Raw genomic sequence first — 23,310 nt, 5'->3', positions numbered from 1 at the left:
GTGGACTTTTAAGTGAAAAGATTGGGAAGGAAGCTTTGCACTGGATGTACGAGCGCCATTGAGGGTGCGACGAGCTTTGCACTGAAGGCGATACCTTGGATGTACGAGCGCCATTGAGGGTGCGACTGGAATATTCCACCTCTATAGTGAATAGAAAGTGGTGAATCTGGTAGTGTTATGCACCGATGATGACGATCATGATAGGCAGAAAACGGTATTGAGGACGGGTCATCATTGATTAACACCACACAAAGAACGCTGATCATCTAGATGCCGTACATATTTTATTTTTTCCCAACTAATGTACAAGTTAAATGCTTTCCTGACGAACAGCACATTTAAGGATATTTGAAACTCCGAAGGAAGTTCACTCCCAAAGTGAGACCTTTTGTCAGGCATGGATTCAACATTCAAACATGAGGTTACAGTGATAGATGTAATTGGATTACGTTTTCTGAGCATTATCCTGAGCGACTACCCAACGCTACGCGCCACAACGCTCGGCTGATGATGAAACGTTTGCGGTCAAGTCGCCCAGCTCAGCGAACAAACCAACGACCAACTATCTTCATTATCACTCGTGGTACAACGTACATGCTTGGGTTAGGAAAACACAACGGGTGTGCTATGGTTATCTGTACGGGTCAGATCAATTCAAGAGAAACTCCATGCATTCAAAAAGTAAACGTTCAGCACATAGTGGATTAATTGATGTTTCACAGTCTCCAGTAGCGTTTCCCGGTGTACTTGGTTTAGACCCATCTGCGACCCGCCAACGAGTTGATTGTTTGGTTCGAATTCGAAGTGATTGGAATGACAGGATATTGAGACGTTGGGCATGTCAAAAAGAGGATTCGGAAGAAACACCGAGTAATTATTGCTAGTATGCTAGCGATAGTGAAATAAACACGATTATTTGCAGTAAGCGGCGGGGTAGCATCGATATAAGGCAGTGAATTATAATAAAAATAATAATAGTTTAGATGAAACAGCCTTTCGGTGCCTATGTGCCCTGCCGTTCACAGGAAGAACGAGGGCTGTGATGGTGCCGGAATTTCTAAGTCTAGACAGGAGCAGTCGAGATGCCTGGGTTAAGTTCGAAGCCAAAATTTTCCGGCCAGTAAGTTCGGGTCGTAACAACTGAGCTATCTCGAGTTTGGACTGATCAAATACAGTGGGCAGCGAAATCGAGCTTGAACAGGAATGGAAAGTGATCAAGACAACCAAAGCAAAACAGTGAGAGTGGAAGCGAATAGTGCAGCAGCAACTAGCAGCAGGCGGCTCGAACAAAAGGATAACAAAGGAAAAAAGGACGGAAGGTTTCGGGATCGTAGGCCTAACACTCGGAAAGGCGATAATCTGAGTTTAAAATAATAACAAATAGATAGGCAATCTCATAATGCGTTGACCAAGATGCGGCTGGCGTGGAGCGACACGGATGGAAAATGATGGGACCTAGAAATTTAGCGCGTATAATCTTTCAATGGGTATGACATATTGAATAATATACTCCAACCTAGTGGCAAAGCCACATACGGCAGAGCATTACGCAACTTTTTCAGACGTTTGTGATTTTCAGTTGTACTCAACGGTCAAACGCATTGAGGCCAAATTTGTTGGTGTGACAATAACACCAGAGCCTGTCAACAACTAAGTTTTTCTTGTTACAAGCAGCAACATTATTGCAGGAACGCCAGTGCTTCACTTCCGTAAAAGTATGATGTACAAAGATAAAGAACAGAGAGGAAAGGGGATCATTTCCAATCCGACACAACCATACGACTTGCATGTAAGTTTAACAGTCAACCAGAATATCCGGTTAGAAACTGGCAAAATAAACGTCCCTGACTTCGGTTTCCTGTCATATTTTACAGTATCTGTAGTTAAGCACAAGTAGAGACACGTGGGCTCCACCCTCCAAGGCGGTCCACATCCGCAGTANCCTGGTGTTCTGAATGTACGTGTGCATTATAACGAACAGACTATCACGTACAATTGTACACAAGTCCAACTTGCACTTCTTTACAGCGCGACTGACTGAAAACATCACGCACACCGAACCCTACAACAGAGGAGCAACAAAACCACCAGAACATGCAACGATACTACACAACTAGACAGTCTGGTACTTCCATAGGTTAGATAAAATGGCCGGGCTTCGTAATGACACAAACCAGTTTCCGACTGGACCCTTGCGCACTGCGATTGCAAACTGCACCCTGAAACCAGTGAATGAACAACTCATAGTTGAGTTTGATAGGAGCTCAGTAGAGCAGTAACATATAGTACGTCTATCAACCATAAATGACGCCTTTCTCTGAGGGTAAGAAAAAGCGGGATTGTTGTTTCACAGTCGATTAGTGTGTTGGGTTGGAAGAAAATGGTGGGGGAGGGTAGAACTGACAAGTACTTCTGGTACCAAGTTGAGATCCCATGGACTTACAGGGTGATTCGGATGTTGGAATGAAACACACGTGATGGAAGCGCCTCTATCGGGTTGACAGTTATATAGAGCGAGACAAGTAAGTAACGCCAATGCAAATGTTATGGGGAAGCATACGTTCAACGTGTCCATAGCCTGTATGGAACCATGAGTGGTTTGCATACGGCTATCGTTCCTAGGCTTTGACGATGATCCGCGAAAACACTCAAGGCATCACAATTATGCACCAATGCCCAGATCATCAGAATAAGGATTCGTAAGTTGAAAAAGCCAAAAGATCCAACCATGGTATCCTTTTAGTATGTAGATGACTGATATACGCAACCCTAGCAGGAAAAACGAAGACGACAGGATTGCTCTCTGACTACAAACTTTTCCATGGGAAGCTAACGCCTCAACCCTCTGAGTTACGGTGAATTCGGTGGGCCAAAATAAATTTGGAGAGAAGTCAGATGAGTTCTTAAGGCCGTCTTCCTACAGACTAACCACCACACTGTAGTGAATCAGCTGACGATACTCAAGTACCAATACAACCAAAGACTGACAGAAAGAGTATGGGACTGGAAAGAGACATCGTTTACACAGGGTAATAAGCGGAAGAGTAGCAAAATGCGTTCTCTGAGTATTCCTCCTGGGTTGTCTGGACTTACAGACGGAAAATGGTATGCACTGTATTGGTGGTACCAACGTAAGTCACGCTGCATGCATAGCGAACAGATGACATACATTTTGGAAGCCGAACAAGCACCAGGGTAATTAGTGTTGACACGACTAGACGCACAGCACAGGGCCTTTAGAAACTTCGAGGTTGGCCACAGCTAACAGTCCATGTAATATCTCTAAATGTTTTACAGCGAATCAACCCACAAGTTTGACCTGACGAGGTATGAGGTTAGCTGCTTACACGGATGGATTCAGAGGCATGCCACAGATTTTATGGTATTATCTTGACATAGGCTCCATTCAAAAGTTACTTCGCGGGAACCATATAATGTGAGGTGATCGAATTTATTACAGCCAAAGAACTAAGAGTACGAGCCAGTAAAGCATTCACTTACTTGCATCTGAACAAGAAATTCTGTCTTGATGCGTCTAGCGGATTCAGACTCGCTTTCGTTACGAGAGCCACAGATGGAGTCGATTTCATCGATGAATACTATGCTCGGCTTTTGTTCTCGAGCCATGGCGAAAAGAGTTTTGACCAATTTCTCCGATTCTCCGAGCCACTTGCTAACCAAGTCGGAACTGGACACGGATAGGAACGTGGAATTATTTGCTTCCGTAGCCACAGCCTTGGCCAGAAATGATTTACCAGTTCCCGGAGGCTGAAAAAAGCATGAATGCGGTAGGTCCGGTTAGAATGCTGTACCACCTTCGTAGCGTTTTAAAAGCTGGTTGAACAGGGAAGCGCAACAGCGGCGGTAGATTGGAAAATTATGATTAGTGGGGGTAGTGCGAGGTTCACTCCTGGATGCATAAGAACACAACTCAATAAAATCCAAGTGGATATCAATAAGCTTTATTTCTATCAAACTCGCAGCGTATGCTCAAGGAGTAAGAGTCTGATCAACAAGCACATCGACTTCGCTGCAGAACGCAGAGCTCGGCCTGTCCAGATTAGACACAGTAGTAAAGCCACTATGTTTTATGGGACCGAGAATCATCGGATTGGTAGCGGCTGAACAAAATCAGACGGTATCGGTGTTTGAAATGCTGGCTGCTATGATGCATATACGCCTCAACAAATGATACGGAGTGGTTTCTTTGAACAAAAAACACCATCCGCGGGTAACAGCTCAAGTGACCCTAGTTGGAAAGTTCCTTCTTGAGGAGTAAGTCATCTCAGCCGACCCCACGGTGAATATCAGTGCATATTCTTTACAATTCACATAAGAGTGCGAACGAACAATTAAGTTGTCGATGTACTCTGGAACCCCAGGATGGTTCTCACTAACGCCATATGGAAGCTGCACTGCGAGAGATGCGAAAACCACACGTTAACTTACTCCATAAAGCAAAATTCCTCGCCACGGAGTTCGGCTGCCGGTAAAAAGGTGGGGGAATTTGATGGGTAGGATGACGGCCTCTTTCAAAGCCTCCTTAGCTGCACTCAAGCCAACCACATCATCCCAAGATATGTTAGGTCGCTGGATAATGATTGCACTCTTTAGACTGCTCTTGAATTTTTCCTTCTCTTCGTCCTCCTTGTCGGATTCGTCTTTCTCGTTGGACTTCTTTGCCTTCATCTTTGTCCCACCGGTTCCAGGGTCCTGAAAGAAAGTAACCATAGAAAAACGCCATTTGTAAGATGAACCGGAAGCAATAAATGCAATGGGTTGAAAAAATTAACCGGAAAATGATTAGGAAAGAGGAGACGGTAAGGTAAAGGAAGAAACGCATTTGGAATGGAGGAGAATATTTCATGATCATCATCACTATCAGCTGTAAGAACCGCGTACTTATTGTATGGTGTTTATAGCTGCCACGATTTCGCTCACCGATGATTCGGCGAGATGGGGAAGGTAGCTGCGCATTGGAGGCGGGAGGTGACATAATTGATGCCGAAATACAGGGTGGTCAGTGGACTTTTAAGTGAAAAGATTGGGAAGGGAGCTTTGCACTGAAGGCGATACCTTGGATGTACGAGCGCCATTGAGGGTGCGACTGGAATATTCCACCTCTATAGTGAATAGAAAGTGGTGAATCTGGTAGTGGTATGCACCGATGATGAAGATCATGATACGCAGAAAACGGTATTGAGACCAGGACATCATTGATTAACACCACACAAAGAACGCTGATCATCTAGATGCCGTACATATTTTATTTTTTCCCAACTAATGTACAAGTTAAATGCTTTCCTGACGAACAGCACATTTAAGGATATTTGAAACTCCGAAGGAAGTTCACTCCCAAAGTGAGACCTTTTGTCAGGCATGGATTCAACATTCAAACATGAGGTTACAGTGATAGATGTAATTGGATTACGTTTTCTGAGCATTATCCTGAGCGACTACCCAACGCTACGCGCCACAACGCTCGGCTGATGATGAAACGTTTGCGGTCAAGTCGCCCAGCTCAGCGAACAAACCAACGACCAACTATCTTCATTATCACTCGTGGTACAACGTACATGCTTGGGTTAGGAAAACACAACGGGTGTGCTATGGTTATCTGTACGGGTCAGATCAATTCAAGAGAAACTCCATGCATTCAAAAAGTAAACGTTCAGCACATAGTGGATTGATTGATGTTTCACAGTCTCCAGTAGCGTTTCCCGGTGTACTTGGTTTAGACCCATCTGCGACCCGCCAACGAGTTGATTGTTTGGTTCGAATTCGAAGTGATTGGAATGATAGGATATTGAGATGTTGGGCATGTCAAAAAGAGGATTCGGAAGAAACACCGAGTAATTATTGTTAGTATGCTAGCGATAGTGAAATAAACACGATTATTTGCAGTAAGCGGCGGGGTAGCATCGATATAAGGCAGTGAATTATAATAAAAATAATAATAGTTTAGATGAAACAGCCTTTCGGTGCCTATGTGCCCTGCCGTTCACAGGAAGAACGAGGGCTGTGATGGTGCCGGAATTTCCAAGTCTAGACAGGGGCAGTCGAGATGCCTGGGTTAAGTTCGAAGCCAAAATTTTCCGGCCAGTAAGTTCGGGTCGTAACAACTGAGCTATCTCGAGTTTGGACTGATCAAATACAGTGGACAGCGAAATCGAGCTTGAAGAGGAATGGAAAGTGATCAAGACAACCAAAGCAAAACAGTGAGAGTGGAAGCGAATAGTGCAGCAGCAACTAGCAGCAGGCGGCTCGAACAGAAGGATAACAAGGGAAAAAAGGACGGACGGTTTCGGGATCGTAGGCCTAACACTCGGAAAGGCGATAATCTGAGTTTAAAATAATAACAAATAGATAGGCAATCTCATAATGCGTTGACCAAGATGCGGCTGGCGTGGAGCGACACGGATGGAAAATGATGGGACCTAGAAATTTAGCGCGTATAATCTTTCAATGGGTATGACATATTGAATAATATACTCCAACCTAGTGGCAAAGCCACATACGGCAGAGCATTACGCAACTTTTTCAGACGTTTGTGATTTTCAGTTGTACTCAACGGTCAAACGCATTGAGGCCAAATTTGTTGGTGTGACAATAACACCAGAGCCGGTCAACAGCTAAGTTTTTCTTGTTACAAGCAGCAACATTATTGCAGGAACACCAGTGCTTCACTTCCGTAAAAGTATGATGTACAAAGATAAAGAACAGAGGAAAGGGGATCATTTCCAATCCAACACAACCATACGACTTGCATGTAAGTTTAACAGTCAACCAGAATATCCGGTTAGAAACTGGCAAAATAAACGTCCCTGACTTCGGTTTCCTGTCATATTTTACAGTATCTGTAGTTAAGCACAAGTAGAGACACGTGGGCTCCACCCTCCAAGGCGGTCCACATCCGCAGTACCGAGATTTTTTGTTTTATCCTCCATTCCCTCCTATGCAATCATATGTTGACCGCCTTTCAGTGTAGGTTATTCGGAAAACAAAACTCTTCTTGGTAGACGGCATCTCGAAACGCCGTGGTGGTGTAATCCTAAAGTGAAGTAACCGCCGCACCATCAAGCACCAGTTGACAAACACGCCAGAACGCCATCCTTGGCGTAAGACTGTGAGAGCAATGGTCCTGAGAAGTCGATGGTCGAGGACCTGAATACACACACACGCACCAAATCGCATATGTGGCTACGGGTATGAGTCGTTCTGATTCGAGATAATAATGTTACTACCAGTATCGCCAAGGAATGGCTTCGGGACGAAAGATGGTTGGCCTGAAATACGTACGACCGTGTAAAATTGGTACACTGATTCTAGCCACCACACTTCTGCACGCAAACAAATACGGGATGGAAGGGATAAGTACACAGTAGACGTGAACGTCACAACCACCGAGTTATAAGTCCAACGTCCGTGACATGGCTGGAATAACATGTGTGAAGTTTGCACAAATATGACATGGTGCAGCGTCCCCTAGAGCTCAGCTGATGGACCGTTCGCCCGAGAAGCAGGAGGTCAGCGGTCAAAGTCGACTCTCAGGTATCTGATTGTTCATTCACATTATATATGTAGCCGGAATCACCTCAAAAATTTCAGCTGCATGCTCTCTTATGAGTGAATAAAATATGTGTAAGGCCTGGATAAAAGTACCGGTGGAGCTCAATAATACGCATTATCGAAAGGGTAAACTCTTCCATGTACAGAAAATATGAAATCCACAATAAAAACTAAGAAATCATTGATAGCCGCGCAGACATTTCTCAGGAGTTTTGCTCCACGACGTTACGCCACACGAGCCTGCCTCTGTAACTTGCTCGTGGATTCAAGTTTGAAAGACACTAAAGTACGACCCAGAAAAAAAACGGTATCGTTGAATGCGGTACATGTGGCTCAAGCTAACAACCAGCTAACAGGGAGTAGTACACGATATTTGTGTGTACTGCCGTTACACAGAGCATACAAGAAGCTTGCAATGAAGAGTCTTATCTTGAATCTCCTGATGGGATACCATGAAGGGGGGGGGGACGGATGAATCGAGACCGAACAAAACTTTCCATTTGCCTTGGAGAAATCTGGAAGTTAGATTGGGTATACCACTAGTAAACATTTGGAAGTAGTTAAGTTGTAACGTTGCCAAGTAAGTATTCCCATAGCATTAGTCGTACTAGCATAAACAAAATCAAGCAACTGCATGTGTGCCAGTGGAACGGCTGACGCGCTATGGATTCAATCACTTGATACCAAGTCACAAACAAACCTGGGGACATATGGCAATGCAATGTTGTGGCATATGATCGGTCATACGGATTCTACCATCGGAAAATGGGAGCTGCGAAAGTTGGTAGCTAAACGGCGGTTATATTCAAAATGGATGATGGAAAATAGCGAAATCCTAAGGTTAACACGTGGTTAAGGTCCACCTATTAGTTGATCGAGTAAGATACATGTTAACCATATAACCATCGGTGCGGATAACGGGAATTGTGAAGTCCTACTGCTGTAAAGGCTGTCCCTAGATAAGGGGAAGAAGGTTGCATCAGGCACATTCANCCCTAGATAAGGGGAAGAAGGTTGCATCATTGTAATTGAGATAAGCACATTCAGGCAAGGTGCTGGAGTGGAAAGTCACCAAAAGGATTGACCGAACATTCTGCCAAGCTTCACGCAGCACAAGCACAGCTAACGACAGATAAGCTTAGAGGCAGTCTGTCTCGGAAACTCGCTACTACGATTGGTCATGTGTTACGTCCGGTAGGATTTCCAGCCAAGTACAGCGAGGAGTATACGGAACAGCTACAAGGGTGTAGATTGTAAGCGATTCAATCAGTCACTACTACATTGTAGCTTCTTGTGGTAGACCATGGTTGTTTAGTAGATGTCCCAAGCACCTAATCTTGGTGAAGATTTATTTGCTGTCATAGGCCTTTTGACCTATCACGATGCACTCGCGGATGGACAATCAGCTATCCATTGCTATTTTATCAGACTGGTAATCACTTGTTCGAATCATTTGTTCAGAAAAGGCCAAATATCACGGTCATAATGGAATATTGCTCTCACAGCTGTTTTGCAGCCAGTACCGTTATACACCAGTACATAATAAATTCCATTACACCAGAGGTGACGCGGGCACTAGGTGCATCTGTTACAATATAATCACGGCCTATGGAGCTGCGTTTGCTTGTAAACGTGCTACTACGAAAGGCTGTAGCCCAAATACTGCAAACCCCTCCAAATAGCTTGAATCTTGCATTCAATTTCGGTAAGTTCCATCTAAAACTCATTATTCAAGCTACAGGAATTACTTTTCTATATTTGTATTGCAAGAAGACATTGATACCGGTTAACTCTGCATCAGGACAGAGCCAAGCATGGGACAAACTTCAGTGGTCTCCCTAATAAGGAAAAATAGCGCACAACTCAGCGGTCGGGTTTCATGTAGAGTTGAAACCCCGTGAAAGTGGTGTGATACGGAGGCTGGCTTCAAACTTACTGCACTTAAGCTCCCCCGACATATGTGTATGTTCAGCGGTGTAGGACAGTGACAAGAAGATGAAGTAAACAAGGGCAGTACAGGGAGTGTCATACAAACAATCTGCTAATTAGAACTGGTTATTCGGCTTAACCAAGTCAATGAAAATTGTACAAGACTTGTATTGTATGACAAATATCATACAAACATCAATGAATTCAGAAAATCCAGAAAACTGCCACGATTAAGAGAAAACCACGGAACTGCGGCCCAACCAAACAACCGACGACAACAAAACGAACAAAAACTTCTCAGCTAATTAGGTATCAACATAAAACAATCTCACCTCGACAACCACCTAAGTATAAAACAGATGGCGGGTTAGAACAATAAGTCGACAAAACCTTAGGTGCAAGGACACAGAGAACTAAACCCATATACAAACCTCTTGCATCAGAGAATCAGCGAAACGGTTATAGAACTAAAAACAACTACTGCTACAGAAGAAGATGAAAAACCACTTCTGCTGCACAGCTTATAGTCTAATAGTGAGAGGTTGACTGAACTGAACATGAATTTTAGCTGCCAATTTGGCGGGACGAATCAAATCATACAACACTTCTATGAAGGGTGACGGTACGAAGATGACCATTCCAGAGCAAACAACTCCGCTCATACCTGAAGAGACAACAATAGTGTTAAGTTTCGTGTGCAGTATATGAGGATAATAAGAATTACCATGAGAGGGATGGAAAAAATCAGGTGGTCATCCGAATAAAACTTGAAAGACCACCAAATTGGATGCTTTCATGAAGGGACTGATGCAATTGATCCTGTTCGGCTGGCCGAATGACAAGCAAGAATCTATCAAATACCCCGGAATCTGCTTCAAGGATCGCAACTGATTTGTCGACTAAAACGATGTGGCACTACACGTAGATCGCGTGGTAATTCCGGGAGCTGAGAAGTGAAATACTGATAGAAGCACACATCACACAATATTTTATCAACAGTAACACTCGCGGGACAGGAATGACGAAAAGACTAGAGTATATGTAATAAGGTGTGGTATGTGTAGAATACACGATTAAACCGAAGAAACAATTCTTCAACTGACCCAGAAGAATAGCTGCTACAGATTTGTTTCCCAAAGCCAAATATGTATGGCAACAGCTGACCACTACATTAATTATCTAGAGACTGGACAACTTCCAGTTGCTAGCACAGCAACTGTGGTCAGTCGTGAGCATTTTCTGTCTGGAAAACACGAATTACCCGAAATGTAATTCTCGGATAACGAACCACAATTTGTCTACGAAGATTGCCAGGAATCCCGCTAAAGCATTGTTCCGGGAGTCTGTGCCACAGCCAGCCAAACAACAAATTGGAGTCAGAGGTAACAACAGCGAATTATGTTATAACGGTAACGAAGGCTACCTGAGAGAACCCGTCATCCTCAAAATCGACAGCATGACATAAGTGTTCAGGACTGATGCTTCACTGTCGTGAAACCATGATTATTTTGAAAAGTTTATTGTGAAGAAAAGAATGGAGATGAGTAGCAGGAAACTTAGTACTAGTTTACTACAATCATTCCGAGGTGCCTAAACTTTCAAACAGAAACTGACAAGAACACCAATAACATCGACTAGCAGCCACATATCGCAGGGTCTCCAACCAGGCACAATAAGGATCACGCGGTCCCCATTTCGGAAGGCGAGTAGCACCGACAGCATCTAAACGTTTCGTAATCTTTTTCAAACCCGTCTACCGGCTCAAGGGTTGGCAATTTCTCTCCTTCCACCACTCTAAATTGGACGTGGAAAACAGCACTCTCTTCGGAAAACAATCGTTTGGCATGCGGGATACACGGTTTCACCGAAGCAGCCCCTGGTGCTGGACACATTCTTCATCGAAAGTAACCGATGGAAAACAGAAAACACGCTTTCCAACTGCCTCGTTACGGATCCGCTGACACCAATCCACACGAGCTGTGGTCCTGGGATAACAATTTCGAAGACCTGGATACATATCAGTTCCGCTGTCCGAACAGACTAAGTCTCACATAAACAATAAAACAACTCTCACTCTAGTCTGAGACACACGTCGCTTGAGATTTAGGGGCATACCGCTTTGACGCCACGGGTGTCCCAAATTAGCAAACGCGAGCTTAGCCTACTCGTACACTGACCTTATCTGTCACGCTGATCAGAGCACAACATCCAAGATGTGTAAAACGATCCACAATTTCGAATGCCTTGCGTGGATTGTAAGTGGCGTGTTCAGTGACTGTTTGTCCACCAGCATGATCCTGCACTTTGAGGATGCGAAGCACATGCCAATGGACTTTGGTCAGTTAATCCAAAAACACGTACGCCTTCTTCGAAGACGAGGATGATGTCGTCTACGTATTCCATATCGACATAGTTTTCATCGGCAGCTGTTTGAACACCGAAGACCTTTCAGCGATTGTCTCATTAAACGATCGATCACGAAATTAAATAGTAATGGAAAGGGTGGGAAACCCTGATGAACACATCGTGTACAAAAGCTGTTGGAGAGCTCTCCGTATACTCTCAAGCCCAGAAGTCTGATAATACAAAGAGCTTACTATGTCCACAAACTTCCTGGACATCCCTTGGTGGGCAAGTCTATCAAGGAGAACAGATATGTGTTGTCTTGCTGAATGGTGGTGCAACTCTGTATCGGTCCTTGGTTTCCTGCTCCACCCACTATGGTATATCAAGAGGCACGGTAGTTTCAGTCAAAAGAAGGTTATTAGAGCCACAACTATAGGATCATCAAAGAATGTTCCACAAGGTCCCGCTAGAAGCTTTGTGAGGGGGCGGGAAGCGTCGAGCTATAGATCCCCCACCCAGATTGGCTGACATTCTGACCAACATGGGCATGCCTTCGTTCTGTCCGTAGCTCGTAGGTGACAAATCCATCCAATTGAGGTGATGTTCGGTTATTAGGAGCGGCTGGCCTTCGGACACCTCTCTCTTGAGAAGGCTGTTCAAACGAACCGGGCTTTGAACTCAATTGTGACGACTCACGGAGGTGTTTTCGTATGTCGGTCCGTTCTTAGGGCCGTGAGCATGTTGATCTGAGATCTGGTTCCCCCACTTTGGGGGTATATCACGACTGTCCGGTGTCCTATCCGACATGGTTCCTTTACGGAACCGAAGTCTGTTGTGTGAAGTTGGTTCCCTTGATGCTTATGATTTTATTTGTGCCTCGTACTTGACGAAGCATTCGACCCTGCGTCCATCTTGGAGAGCATTCTTCATATCCTCGAATCAGTATCTGGCCTGTGCGATTGTTATGGTGTCATTTCTGCCCGCCCCTCTCTCATAAATTTCCGGATAGCAATGAAACGATCCGCATGAACCTTGGACTGTAGACTGGAGGGTTTAGACCACGGGCAGGCTGCCGGCAGGATTCGCCAAAATGGGCTGAGGCGAGAGGGTTACCGGTGCTGACTGCCAGCCGTTGCGTCGCGTATGCCCCTTTGGCGACCACAAAATCGTCAGGATGTGTCCGCGTGAACGTATTGTAGGCATCTGCAGTTGTTTCGTTAGAAACGGCATTGAGGGGTTGGTCCAAGAGTTGAAGCAAATTAATCCAATCCAGGCCCAACAGATCAAGGCCTGTATAATTTGAATTAGCAAGTACCATTAAGTTAAATTCTCTTGAACGTTACGGAACAGTTCAGCTTCCCGGTCAGTTGGAAACTTCTACCAGACGCATTACGAACGGTGCACTTTGTATGTCCCACGGGTGGCCTTCAATTACGTCCTAGGTTCGTTTTGAAATCAGAGTGAGGTCAAGTTGGAGGGTAATTGGTAAGCCACTGATACATACTGTGACGAATTTACGTTGACCGGATGATTTCATCCAGAATGTATCAGTCACGGCCCCTGCCTGCGTCATTTTGTCGGGTCGATGTTTGCGCGAGCTCCTGAAGCTGTCTCCGCAGCATTATTCTTTGTGACTCTTTCGACTGTACTTGCTGTACCTGTGGTTTCGGTAGGGACAGTGGCGTGAATAATGCCATTCGTCACGAAGTAAACAGGGTGTGGGTGGCTTTCTTGGGGTTCGTTTATTAATTAGATTGCCTTTTGGAAGTTGCTTTGCATACCATATCAGGCTGAGAGAATTTGGAATGTCCAATCACTGCAGCACCAGCCTTGAGATCGATAAGATGTTGGCATTCGGCCACAAGTTTCTGAAGCCTCAAATCTGAATTCTGTTCGACTCGATTCAGTAGCTGGGTCCGAATATCTGCATCGCGTGGCGACTGAGATGAGACACCTGACGCGTAGCAAATCCGTCCAATTGACGTGATGCTCGATTGTTATGAGTGGCTGACCTCTGAACAATCGGTCAACTGAGTCGAATGCGGCGTGGAAATCCAGGAATACTAAAATTGTGGGTCGTTTGCATGTATGGCGTTGTTCTATCACTTGACGGAGTGTGGAGATTCGGTCATCGTAAACCCCACCAGGCCGAAATCCTGCTTTCTGCTCTCGAGTCAGTGTTTTACGAGACATCATAATGTGAGGGGGCAAAAGTGACGCCATCAGCCTCCTTACGACCGGGGTTACCTGTGGTTACCACCCCTTATTTTTAAAATGGGCACTATCACCGATTCCCTCCAGTTGTCTGGGATAGTCTCTTTTACCCAAATGCACGCAAACAAAACATTTGATGACTGAGAACAATGCGGGTTGAAGGTAACTCTGACAAGAACATATGCAGCCAAAAACCTCCGAGGCCGTATGGGGTTCCACGTTCACCGTCTAAGGTTCTACATCAACTCTAAGCTCTAGATAAGTGGCAGCTGGAGCCCATGATAACAGCTGTTCGAAGTATGCAGTACTCTCAGCTCTAGATAGGTGGCAGCTGGAGTCCATGATAACAGCTGTTCGAAGTATGCAGTCCACCGGTCGGGGCGTTCCTCATTCAAGATGGTCACTCAATTTTGATTCTTGATGGTTCCGCTCACGGCTGGTTTCCAGAGACCGGTCGCACGGACATTACTGGCTTTCTGGGCCTCTTAAATTTCATTGGTTTTCCGTGTCGGCGTGCACGCTCTTTCTCTTGACGTCTGATAGTTGGTGGGGCCAAGTTATGTTCGAGATAGCAGGGAATATTTCTCCGAGATTTAAGCTGTACTCCTGTTTGGTCTGATATCTAGTGCTTGAGTGGGCCTGGTAGCGCCGTGCCACAGGCAAAACTTTCAGCAAAGCGCAAAGCGGTGGCGATCTCTTCCCAGTATGAATTCACGTCTTATGGTGGAGCAGTTGGAAGAGACTCTAAAAACCGATTACGGTGAATTAATCCAACATCCGGATCTGCCACTCTCTCAGTTGCCAGACGATTTTTCTGCACCTCATGTGACACTGGAAAATGAAGGGAAAAGAAAGTCCGAACGAGTGCGCGGTCGGAGTCCACAAATATGTGCGGATACGAGCGGCAATCAGTTAATAATCCGCGCCATCGGTAAGTGATGGCAATGTGATCGATTTGAGTTAGTGGTCGGCAAGCCGTTGGAGGACACCATGTGGCCAGACGACTTCAACTGTTTCGGAAGTTAGTGTTGCATAAAAGCAGCCTGCGGTCAGCACACAGGTATAGCAATCGTTCGCCATTCTCCGTACGTACCGAGTCCAATCCATGTCGACCAACTAAGTCTAAGATGCACCAAGCCACTTGCGCATTCAGATCTCTGGCAACCACAATGAGGTCTGAGCTTTTAGCTCCCCGCATCAAGTCATTCAGGGCGTCGTAAAACTTGTTTTTGATGGTGACAGAGCCAGTCAGTTGGGACGTAAGCAGACACGACAAACAAACATTGATCAATTTCCCTGTTGTGAAACTCCTTCACAGACGTTGCCAGACGAACCGCACAGAGGCGACTATCAGCGGGTATCTATTCAAACAAGGATCATTCCACCCAGTAACTTGGGACGATACCAACCCCTGCGTATCCTGCCACAGCAGCTTCTGGGTCGCCAGAGATGTGCAGCCGGAAGCGAGTGGAATGATGGGGCGGTTAGCTCAACCACTACACTTGCATCTTGATTTTCTTCCTGATACATGGTACATCAATACCAAAACGGCCCAGTGTGAGAGCAAGAGCAGCTTGTTGCCCTGCTTGCATCAGAGCGCGGACATTGAAGGCAGCCAGATAGACTGCTAGACACAAACTGAACCACGGTTACGTCCAGATTCTCCGTAATGGAATCTTCTGTAAGAGGGTCATTAGACTGCTGACAGGAGCTCAACAAGTTCTTTGAAAAGTGCCGGGTGAAATTCTACCGGGTGGGATGCAATGTCGCGTTGGAATAATGGCTAGCGCATGATTTCGATTACCTAGATCGGGCTAGTTTCAACTTTCGATTTAGGTTCGTCAGGTTCTTTCAGACCCTGTATCGAAGAATGCCAGTTCAGCTGTACTTCAAAATGTTCCGCTAATCGGACAAAATGATGGTTCTGCGAATAATATTGTTCTATTATTTTACCAAACATCGACAGCTGTTGTCTGCAACGAGATCCGTGGCTCCCGAACCTCCACAACCTTTAGGATCTTGGGTAGCCGACGCTTTGAAAATTTGCGTGCACGAACGCAGTCACGAGTTCCTGATATGCCTTCTATGACAGCAATACTATCGTCTGATCTCGGCGAAACCCAGTGGTCAGGTAGGCTGCCGAGTGAAAACCTCTGAAGCCGGCAGCAGGTATTCCTACATTCCTCTCAATTCATCCTCCAACTAGTCTGCGTTCATGTGTTTTCAGCAGCTTTTTGTCCGAATACGATCCATACTGTTGACCAATGGAACTCATTGAGGGTGCTGACCGGAAATACTATGGTTCGGTATAAACAATCCTGAGGCGAAACCTGTCGGTAACTAAGCCGGCACAAAGTCAACACCCACTGGAATAGCTTCTTCTTGCTGACCAAAACAGGCATGAGAGATCTATATAAAAACACGAACTTCAAACCGCGGTCTACGGGAGCATGTACTGAGTCGACAACACCGTTTACCACATCGATTTGCACTGATCTTAATCGAACCAAACAACCATATAGCGAAATGGCTGTCTACAGAAATCTAGTCCAATAAAGTGCTTTCAGCTCTAAGGCTGAGTGCGGCTACCGCGCTACAGATACAGTGTCACTGGATCAGGATCAGGATCCAAGGCTATCCAAAGAGTAAAATGTGGAACATCTGACCCCATTCTAAGCGGTGGAAGACCGAACTGCAGTTTTGTGCCTGTCTTCAGAGACACAACATACATAGAAGAAAAAGATAAAACAATGTTTCGGCAAGAGATATCTGTTGCCTGACTTGAGAGAGTACGGACGCTGAAGGTCACGACGTGATGTTTGGGATCTAGTAAGTGATCGTTTTGGTTTATTTGGTTACGAAAGAATGGGTGGGGAACTGCTGGGCTGAATGACCGTAGTAAACCATTTGAAGGGCGTGGTAACAAGTGGAGAGCTATAGATGCGGGTGATTCTTCTTGGTTTTTCAGGCTAAAGAGCGGGATTGTTTGAAGTACCCGACAATGGGCTGAAGATTTAAAACCCCAACCTGTAAGGCTATGGGAAAATGTAGGATTTCGTTCCAGGGCTCCAGCCGAAGCCTTTGAATCAAAAGCCCGATTCACAAGGCGGTGGATAACAGGGTTCGCTTGAGGAGCCACATTTAGATGAAATGACACAGTAGTCTGGTCCGATTGGTTGTGGAGTACTGGCCTAGATAGAGGACGCAGAGAGTAGGCCATATGTGTTCTACTTCTGATATTACTAGGTGGTGCAAATGTATTGGCGCCACATCGGTTGCAGGTAGTTTCGTAAGTGCATTTAGATCGTAATGCACAATTCGTCGGCGGTGACGGTCACCTGCCAGAAGACTGGAGTGGGCGTTCCCCAGGACCAACCAGCTATAACTCACTCTCCTCGAGGGAAGACAAAAGCGCTGCTTCCACGTTTGTTTTGCTTAAGGACGTTACCGCCTACCACAGCCGAGAATAGTGCGAATCGGTTTACGGACTGCCTCATACTATGGACGATCGTAGTATGGTGGTTTACTTCTTTGTTCTATTGCTAACCTTTTGCCTTTCCGACGTGGTTGCTTGCTGTGGGACGAAGTTCCGGGGAGTGTAGTTCATGGGATCAGTACAGCGAGGAAGCACGGTCAACACTTCAAGTTGACAGGTTCGGTGGATGGTGACCGGAGGTAGGTGCTGGTGCGTTACTACAGGAGCGCAGTTTTCCACTGACAAGTCAAATGTGCTCCAGCCCACTCCATGGGGCATGAGCCTACGTGTTGTGACTATGCTCATTAAACATAGTGACGTACAGCATGTAGAATTCCTAAAAAAACACCACCATATACTCAAATGGGTCAAAGAAGTGTACAAGCCGCCGCAAGGTTACATGGTTCACCCTACAACGGGAGATACCTCGGATCAAATATCGAGGGCCGACCCAATAAATTACCCTGTCTAGGCTTACAACCTGGTACTACTCCGACCCTCGTGCCTCCTTCTGTTGGCATGGCAGCTAGGCACCGAAAGCTGAACGTTTTCGTGACAGAAAGAGGGGACATGACCAACAAAAGGGCTCCACACACTGGTCAGGTTATAAAAGGTGCATATACCTATCTACTACTGGGAATACAACGCCACAGGCGTCTTCAGATAGTGTAGCTTTGATGAGTTGTTTGTCAATGATATGTTTAGTTTTAGTACACTTCAACTTTCGCGGTTCACAAATATTTGGAACATTTCTGTTTCTGGCTATATGTAATTTTGCCCTTGCGACACGTTTAGCATATATGACCTAGGTTTTGTTGTTGATTTGTGCCAGTAAAAGAGACCACATCCGCTCCGGCCTCAATATTAGTTCCTGACAGACAGACGATATAGTCCCAGTCGCGACCTACTTCCTACAGGAACTAGTGGACAGAACCGGGGCTAAAAGTACACGAACAAAAGTAGTCGACTTCACTAGATATGTATGTAAAATTTCAGGAGTGGCAGTAAAAAATAAGTGACCCTAGCACTAGCTTACCTTTGGCTTCTTGCTCTTCAGCTGTTGTTTGATATACTCCGCCCTAGTAAGATAGGATGAACACTTCTTACGGATCGTAGCCTCTATCTTTGGGTCAGGGGCTGCATCTAGAAACTGTTCGTTGTCGACATCATATTCTTACATTTAGCTGCATGCAGCAGAAACTCAACGGCTCTACCATAAAGTGATAGAGCTTCATCGTATTCTCCAGCTTTATCTTTGGCAGCGGCCTCGTTGGCGAGTTCTATTCCCTTCTACATAAAGATGAAGGAATCAGAGAGACGCCGTGGAACCAACCTGTAGTGCTGTCTTCTCACCCATTGCAACCTTCCGTGAGCCGCTTTGCAACTAGCCAGCGGCCGACTCAATCTTAAACCAGCACGTGATTGGTCAACTATCTGGTTCGATAGGGCCGAGGGATCCAGTAGGACTGATGAGTAGAGAATAGGAAGTTGGCTGACTGGGACCAGTTTGTATCATGGTTGCTCAAATTTGTGCAGAAGATCTGAAATAAAATGGCTAATCCCTATTACACTTGGAGCAAGGTATAAGCGGGTGCAAATTGTAAAAAGGCATGTGTGTGTTACTGAGCATTTGTGTGGGCGAAGGAAACTATTTAATAAATAGATGTGGAGCCTGGCTGGTGGGTTGTTTCACTATAAGTGAGGGCTAGTATCTGTTTAGATGGAGAGGCAAAGATAGAGTGTGAGTTGGCCGGTTATGGTCGCCGCTTTATTCACTAGATTCCCGGATTGCCGGATTGCCCGACAAGAAAAAAGTGACCCGGAAAACTTGAGCAAAAGCCTCGATTCTGTGTATCAGTCCGTGAATCCGTGATCACAGGATCAAGGCTTTTGCTCAAGGTTACCGGATCGGTTGCGTTTCTGCTGTTCAGCGGCTGTCGCTCACCTGAAAAGCATAAGTGAAAAATGGTGTAGCAGTGCCCTCTATGTTCTCAGCGTGGGGCAGCATGCTTGCCAGCGCGAGGATTCGCATAAGTAAATGCATAGTAGTGCTTTGAACTGGGTTCTAGAGGGAGTGTGGACAAACGTCGGAGGGAGGTCATTCCACGCAGCTACTACACGAAATGAGAAAAATTTTGCCCAAAGAAAGCGTGTGCCCTGAGCTTGAAAATCTTACCACGTCGCCGCCTTGTGTTTGCTGGGTCAACGATGAAAAACCTGCCGGCCAATCGCTGTTCAAACAGGGCATAAGTAAGAATTAGGTCCCCTCAGTGGCGACGACCCACGTCGTACTGAATGCATGCACAGATTCACGGATTCACGGATTGATACACGACTGATGATGCATTTTTCTCCTTGCGAGTGAAATAAAATTTTTTACGTTAAAATGTTGCATTGCTACACATATGTGCTCAGACCGAAAATCACCCTCACATATCGTCATTTTCTGTGATTTCTTTTATTTAATCTCGTCGAAATTTTCAACGCGAATTCGACTTCGAACTTACCTTGCTATGGGGTCCGTTAAGCACACAGTGCTCCCGGCTGCAAAACCTTTGTGAGCGGCGGAAAACTTTTTAGACCCAAATGTTGCATTTTGTTGCGTATTTGCTCAAACGAAAAACCATTCTAATCTACATTCATATTTTCGTATTTCACCAAATTTCATTATCCAGTGAAGCAGTCGTACCTCCGGCGGAATAGACCGTTGGAATAATTTCCTAGCATCGCCAAAGATGCGGGACCACTAAATGAGGCTCAAATTTCTGGACTGATTCTCTGAGCTTATTTGCTCGAATGCCTTAGTCCATCAGGGACACCTTAGAGCTTTCAATTCCATTGTGCGAATACCGAGCGCCGTGCTGTGACTTCGCTGTGGCTTCACTAGAGTTTGTTTAGAACTTCGGAGCCGTATCCTTGTCATGCTTCACGGCATTTTGGAAGGCCTTAAATCAATGTATGAAGGATAACTATGTGGTATTCATGTGTTCATTCAGTAATCGAAGCATCAACGCTGTTTAGCCCTACGAATGGGTGTACTCCAAATGCAGCTGTCCACCTACAGGACCAACGTAAATTCGGGGAATCTAAAGAATCTATTAAGCTGAGCGTATTTGCGAGTAAAAAACGGTACGCGAAGCCCAGACTTTATACTGCGGATTTGTCTACGGAGGCGAAGGAACCAACTGGCAGTCACAACCAAAATTCGTCAGTTTTTGTACGATCGGCTTCCGGTTAAACCACTAGTAACCGAAGACGAATGGGGAACCTGCAGGGCCCTTCTGAAATGTGGAACGCCGTCGTGTGAGGTGCAGCAGTTTGTGCCGACGAGCTCGGCAAGATCCTTACCACTCAGGATGTATTCAACTGCCCACGGGAGTGTCGACCGACTCTGTTGGGAAGTTGCTTCATAGTTAAGTTTTATTTTGGCAGATGATGTGTCTTTGGTCCTGGCAAAACTTCGGAAACCGGACGTAGCAGTCAAAGGAAGGTCACTCTAGATACATATGCTTCTCCCGATGGCAGCAGATGGCGTTGTTCTGACGCCTGCCAGGTGTAGTGATTTTGGACGGAACAAAGCGACGAACAGTTTTGTGTAAGTTTTTTTTCAAATATTCGGGCCGCAGCTACAGACCGTATACCGTCCCGACAACGGACAGCATAGAGGACGAGTGTCTGGTTAAATGTGCGTTGGCGGAGAGTGAGAGGTTTGCTTCGATGCGCAAGCCGTTAGACCTATTCAAGGAATTGAAGCGCAAGCACTATCACATTCGGCTTTCCATTATGGACAAGCTGGCGACGCAAATGCGGGCCGCAAGATTTGTGTTCAGCAGTGACGTGACGCTTTGCCTCTTTTATATCAGAAAACCTATCAGGAAGCACGTATGTATCATTTATTATCCATGTGTTTTTTTGTGGTAGACGCTTTGCGAACACCTGGAATATATTCAAACGCATGGCTCGAGTGGACAACGCCGTGCAGTAGTTTTTTGTCTATCGTGATACAAACAAAAAGATTCCGACAACATGCGCAGCTTCATCGCCGTACCTGCTCACGATTTGTTTTCTATCTTTCGGCCCGCTGGTTGTACATCATCCGAAAATGGGCCGTACACTAACAATCCGGAATATTTCACTTTGGTAGTGTGAGCAACATCAGTCTGGTGAATTCGAACGGTCGCCTTAAATACCCGGTGCTCCACCCCAACACGCTGCGGTGTGCCGTACAAAAAGTATCCCGACACACTTAGTGGCTCATGAGAGAATTTGAGATGCGTACATCATGCCACTGTGGCAAACGGCAAATCCTGGAGGATGACGTCTGAGTTCTCTCTATCGAATAACTACGTATGTGTGTTCTCTTGGTTTGGGGCAATTAAGGCCGCGACCGCCAAGGCTACCCTTGATAAGTGTTGGGAAAACAAGGTGTGCTGAAGCTGAGATCAAGTGATCAGTGCATTTGAAGCAGTGAGAACTATTCTGCATTAATTTTTTCCTAGCTTGCTTCCCAGCCCACTGACGATGGCTGTCGGATTATAACCCACTGGAAAATAGTGTGTCCCTTACACTTGTTCCCAAACCACCGCCGACAGCTTTCGTTGGCCTTCGCAAACAGCGGAGTGACTAGGTATGATGGACTCCTTGCTGCGTGCTACTCATGTGCGTCAGCCAGGGTCGTTCACCTGACCGTTATGATCGATGTAGGTTCCATGTGAATATGCGGTGAACATCATGGTCTTTCTGGTAAATTCTCAATTTATAACGGAATACTCTGCGGTTTAACAACAAACCTGAAGGACTTTTTTTTAGCAACGATGAACGTGGACTATGCAATTTTGACCGGTTACAGCAATCACTGAGCATAAATTGTTTAAAGAATGACACCTTCGCATACTTTGCATCCACGAGGTCCATGTAGATAGTAGAATGTTCAGGGAATTTGTGGGAATTAAGTTTCGTACGTATATCGGTATAACCCGACAAACTAGAAATCCAGAATTCAGCAAAGAGTGGCAACCAGCACATATGTATTCTAATTGGCGAATATATACAGCATATGGAATATGAAAACAAGAGAATAGTGAATAGAGCAGTGAATAGAGCATCAGTCATGTTCATCACATCCGCCACACCTTGAATGAGCGTGCGGGTGTTTATAGTCCAATGGTGGTCTTGACCGCAATCTTTCGAATCTTCTCGGAATGGAAACTTCAGAGTCTTCACAGGTAGTACGTTCTTCAGATACAGCATTTTGTTCGGATACAACAAGATCATCTACAAAGAACTCATTAGTATTTGAAACAGCAGGAGTGCCGTTAACAGACTGACCTCTGGTATTGAACTCAACCTGGTCAATGTGTCTCCGATGACAAGAGAGATCATCCAAATCGAGAATTGTGACCATCCGTTTGCCAGTTGATGAAAGTATCATTCCTGTAAATCATTACCTTTGAAAAATGTAACATCAGCCGTTTTGGCACAGTCAAGACTTGTACGCAACGAACGAGATTTAAATAGAAGCGCGGGACTCTTCCCAGTAACGGAATGGACGGCGTTCCTGTATTGCATTGAAAAATTATCAATCCCACGGTCCAATTCCACAAAAGTAGTAGGAGAGAGTGAAATAATAGCAGACTTTAGTGTTCGGATAAAATTTTCAGCAAGTCCATTCGACTGGGGATGTCGCGGAGCAGTAAACAGATGTCGACAACCAAGACCCTTCAACCATTCCTCGAGGAATTTTGCAGTGAAGTGTGTGCCGTTGTCAGTGACCAAAA

At 45.4% G+C, this 23,310-nt stretch overlaps 2 protein-coding genes across 2 annotated transcripts in view; one reads left to right on the top strand and one right to left on the bottom strand.

Moving 5' to 3' along the window:
* Positions 1–8: 8 nt before the first annotated feature.
* T265_09502 (hypothetical protein) lies at positions 9–4,996 on the bottom strand (the record flags this gene model as incomplete). The annotated part of the gene is made up of 4 exons (XM_009175590.1): positions 9–125; positions 3,502–3,768; positions 4,450–4,713; positions 4,820–4,996. The coding sequence occupies 4 exons, from the start codon at positions 4,994–4,996 to the stop codon at positions 9–11; spliced, it is 825 nt and encodes a 274-aa protein (XP_009173854.1).
* Positions 4,997–21,033: 16,037 nt separating this feature from the next.
* The window catches only part of T265_14866 (hypothetical protein), a gene marked incomplete at both ends in the record, with an annotated part of 41,959 nt that continues 39,682 nt past the window's right edge, over positions 21,034–23,310 (top strand). Inside the window, 2 exons of the mRNA XM_009175601.1 lie at positions 21,034–21,128; positions 21,166–21,415. Coding sequence (XP_009173865.1) covers positions 21,040–21,128; positions 21,166–21,415 — 339 coding nt within the window. The remainder of the gene's footprint in view (positions 21,129–21,165; positions 21,416–23,310) is intronic.

The sequence above is a fragment of the Opisthorchis viverrini genome (assembly GCF_000715545.1).
Source record: "Opisthorchis viverrini unplaced genomic scaffold opera_v5_280, whole genome shotgun sequence".
NCBI lineage: Eukaryota > Metazoa > Platyhelminthes > Trematoda > Opisthorchiida > Opisthorchiidae > Opisthorchis > Opisthorchis viverrini.
The sequence above is the reverse complement of the archived record's forward strand: the minus strand, read 5'-3'. Positions and strand labels throughout refer to the sequence as shown.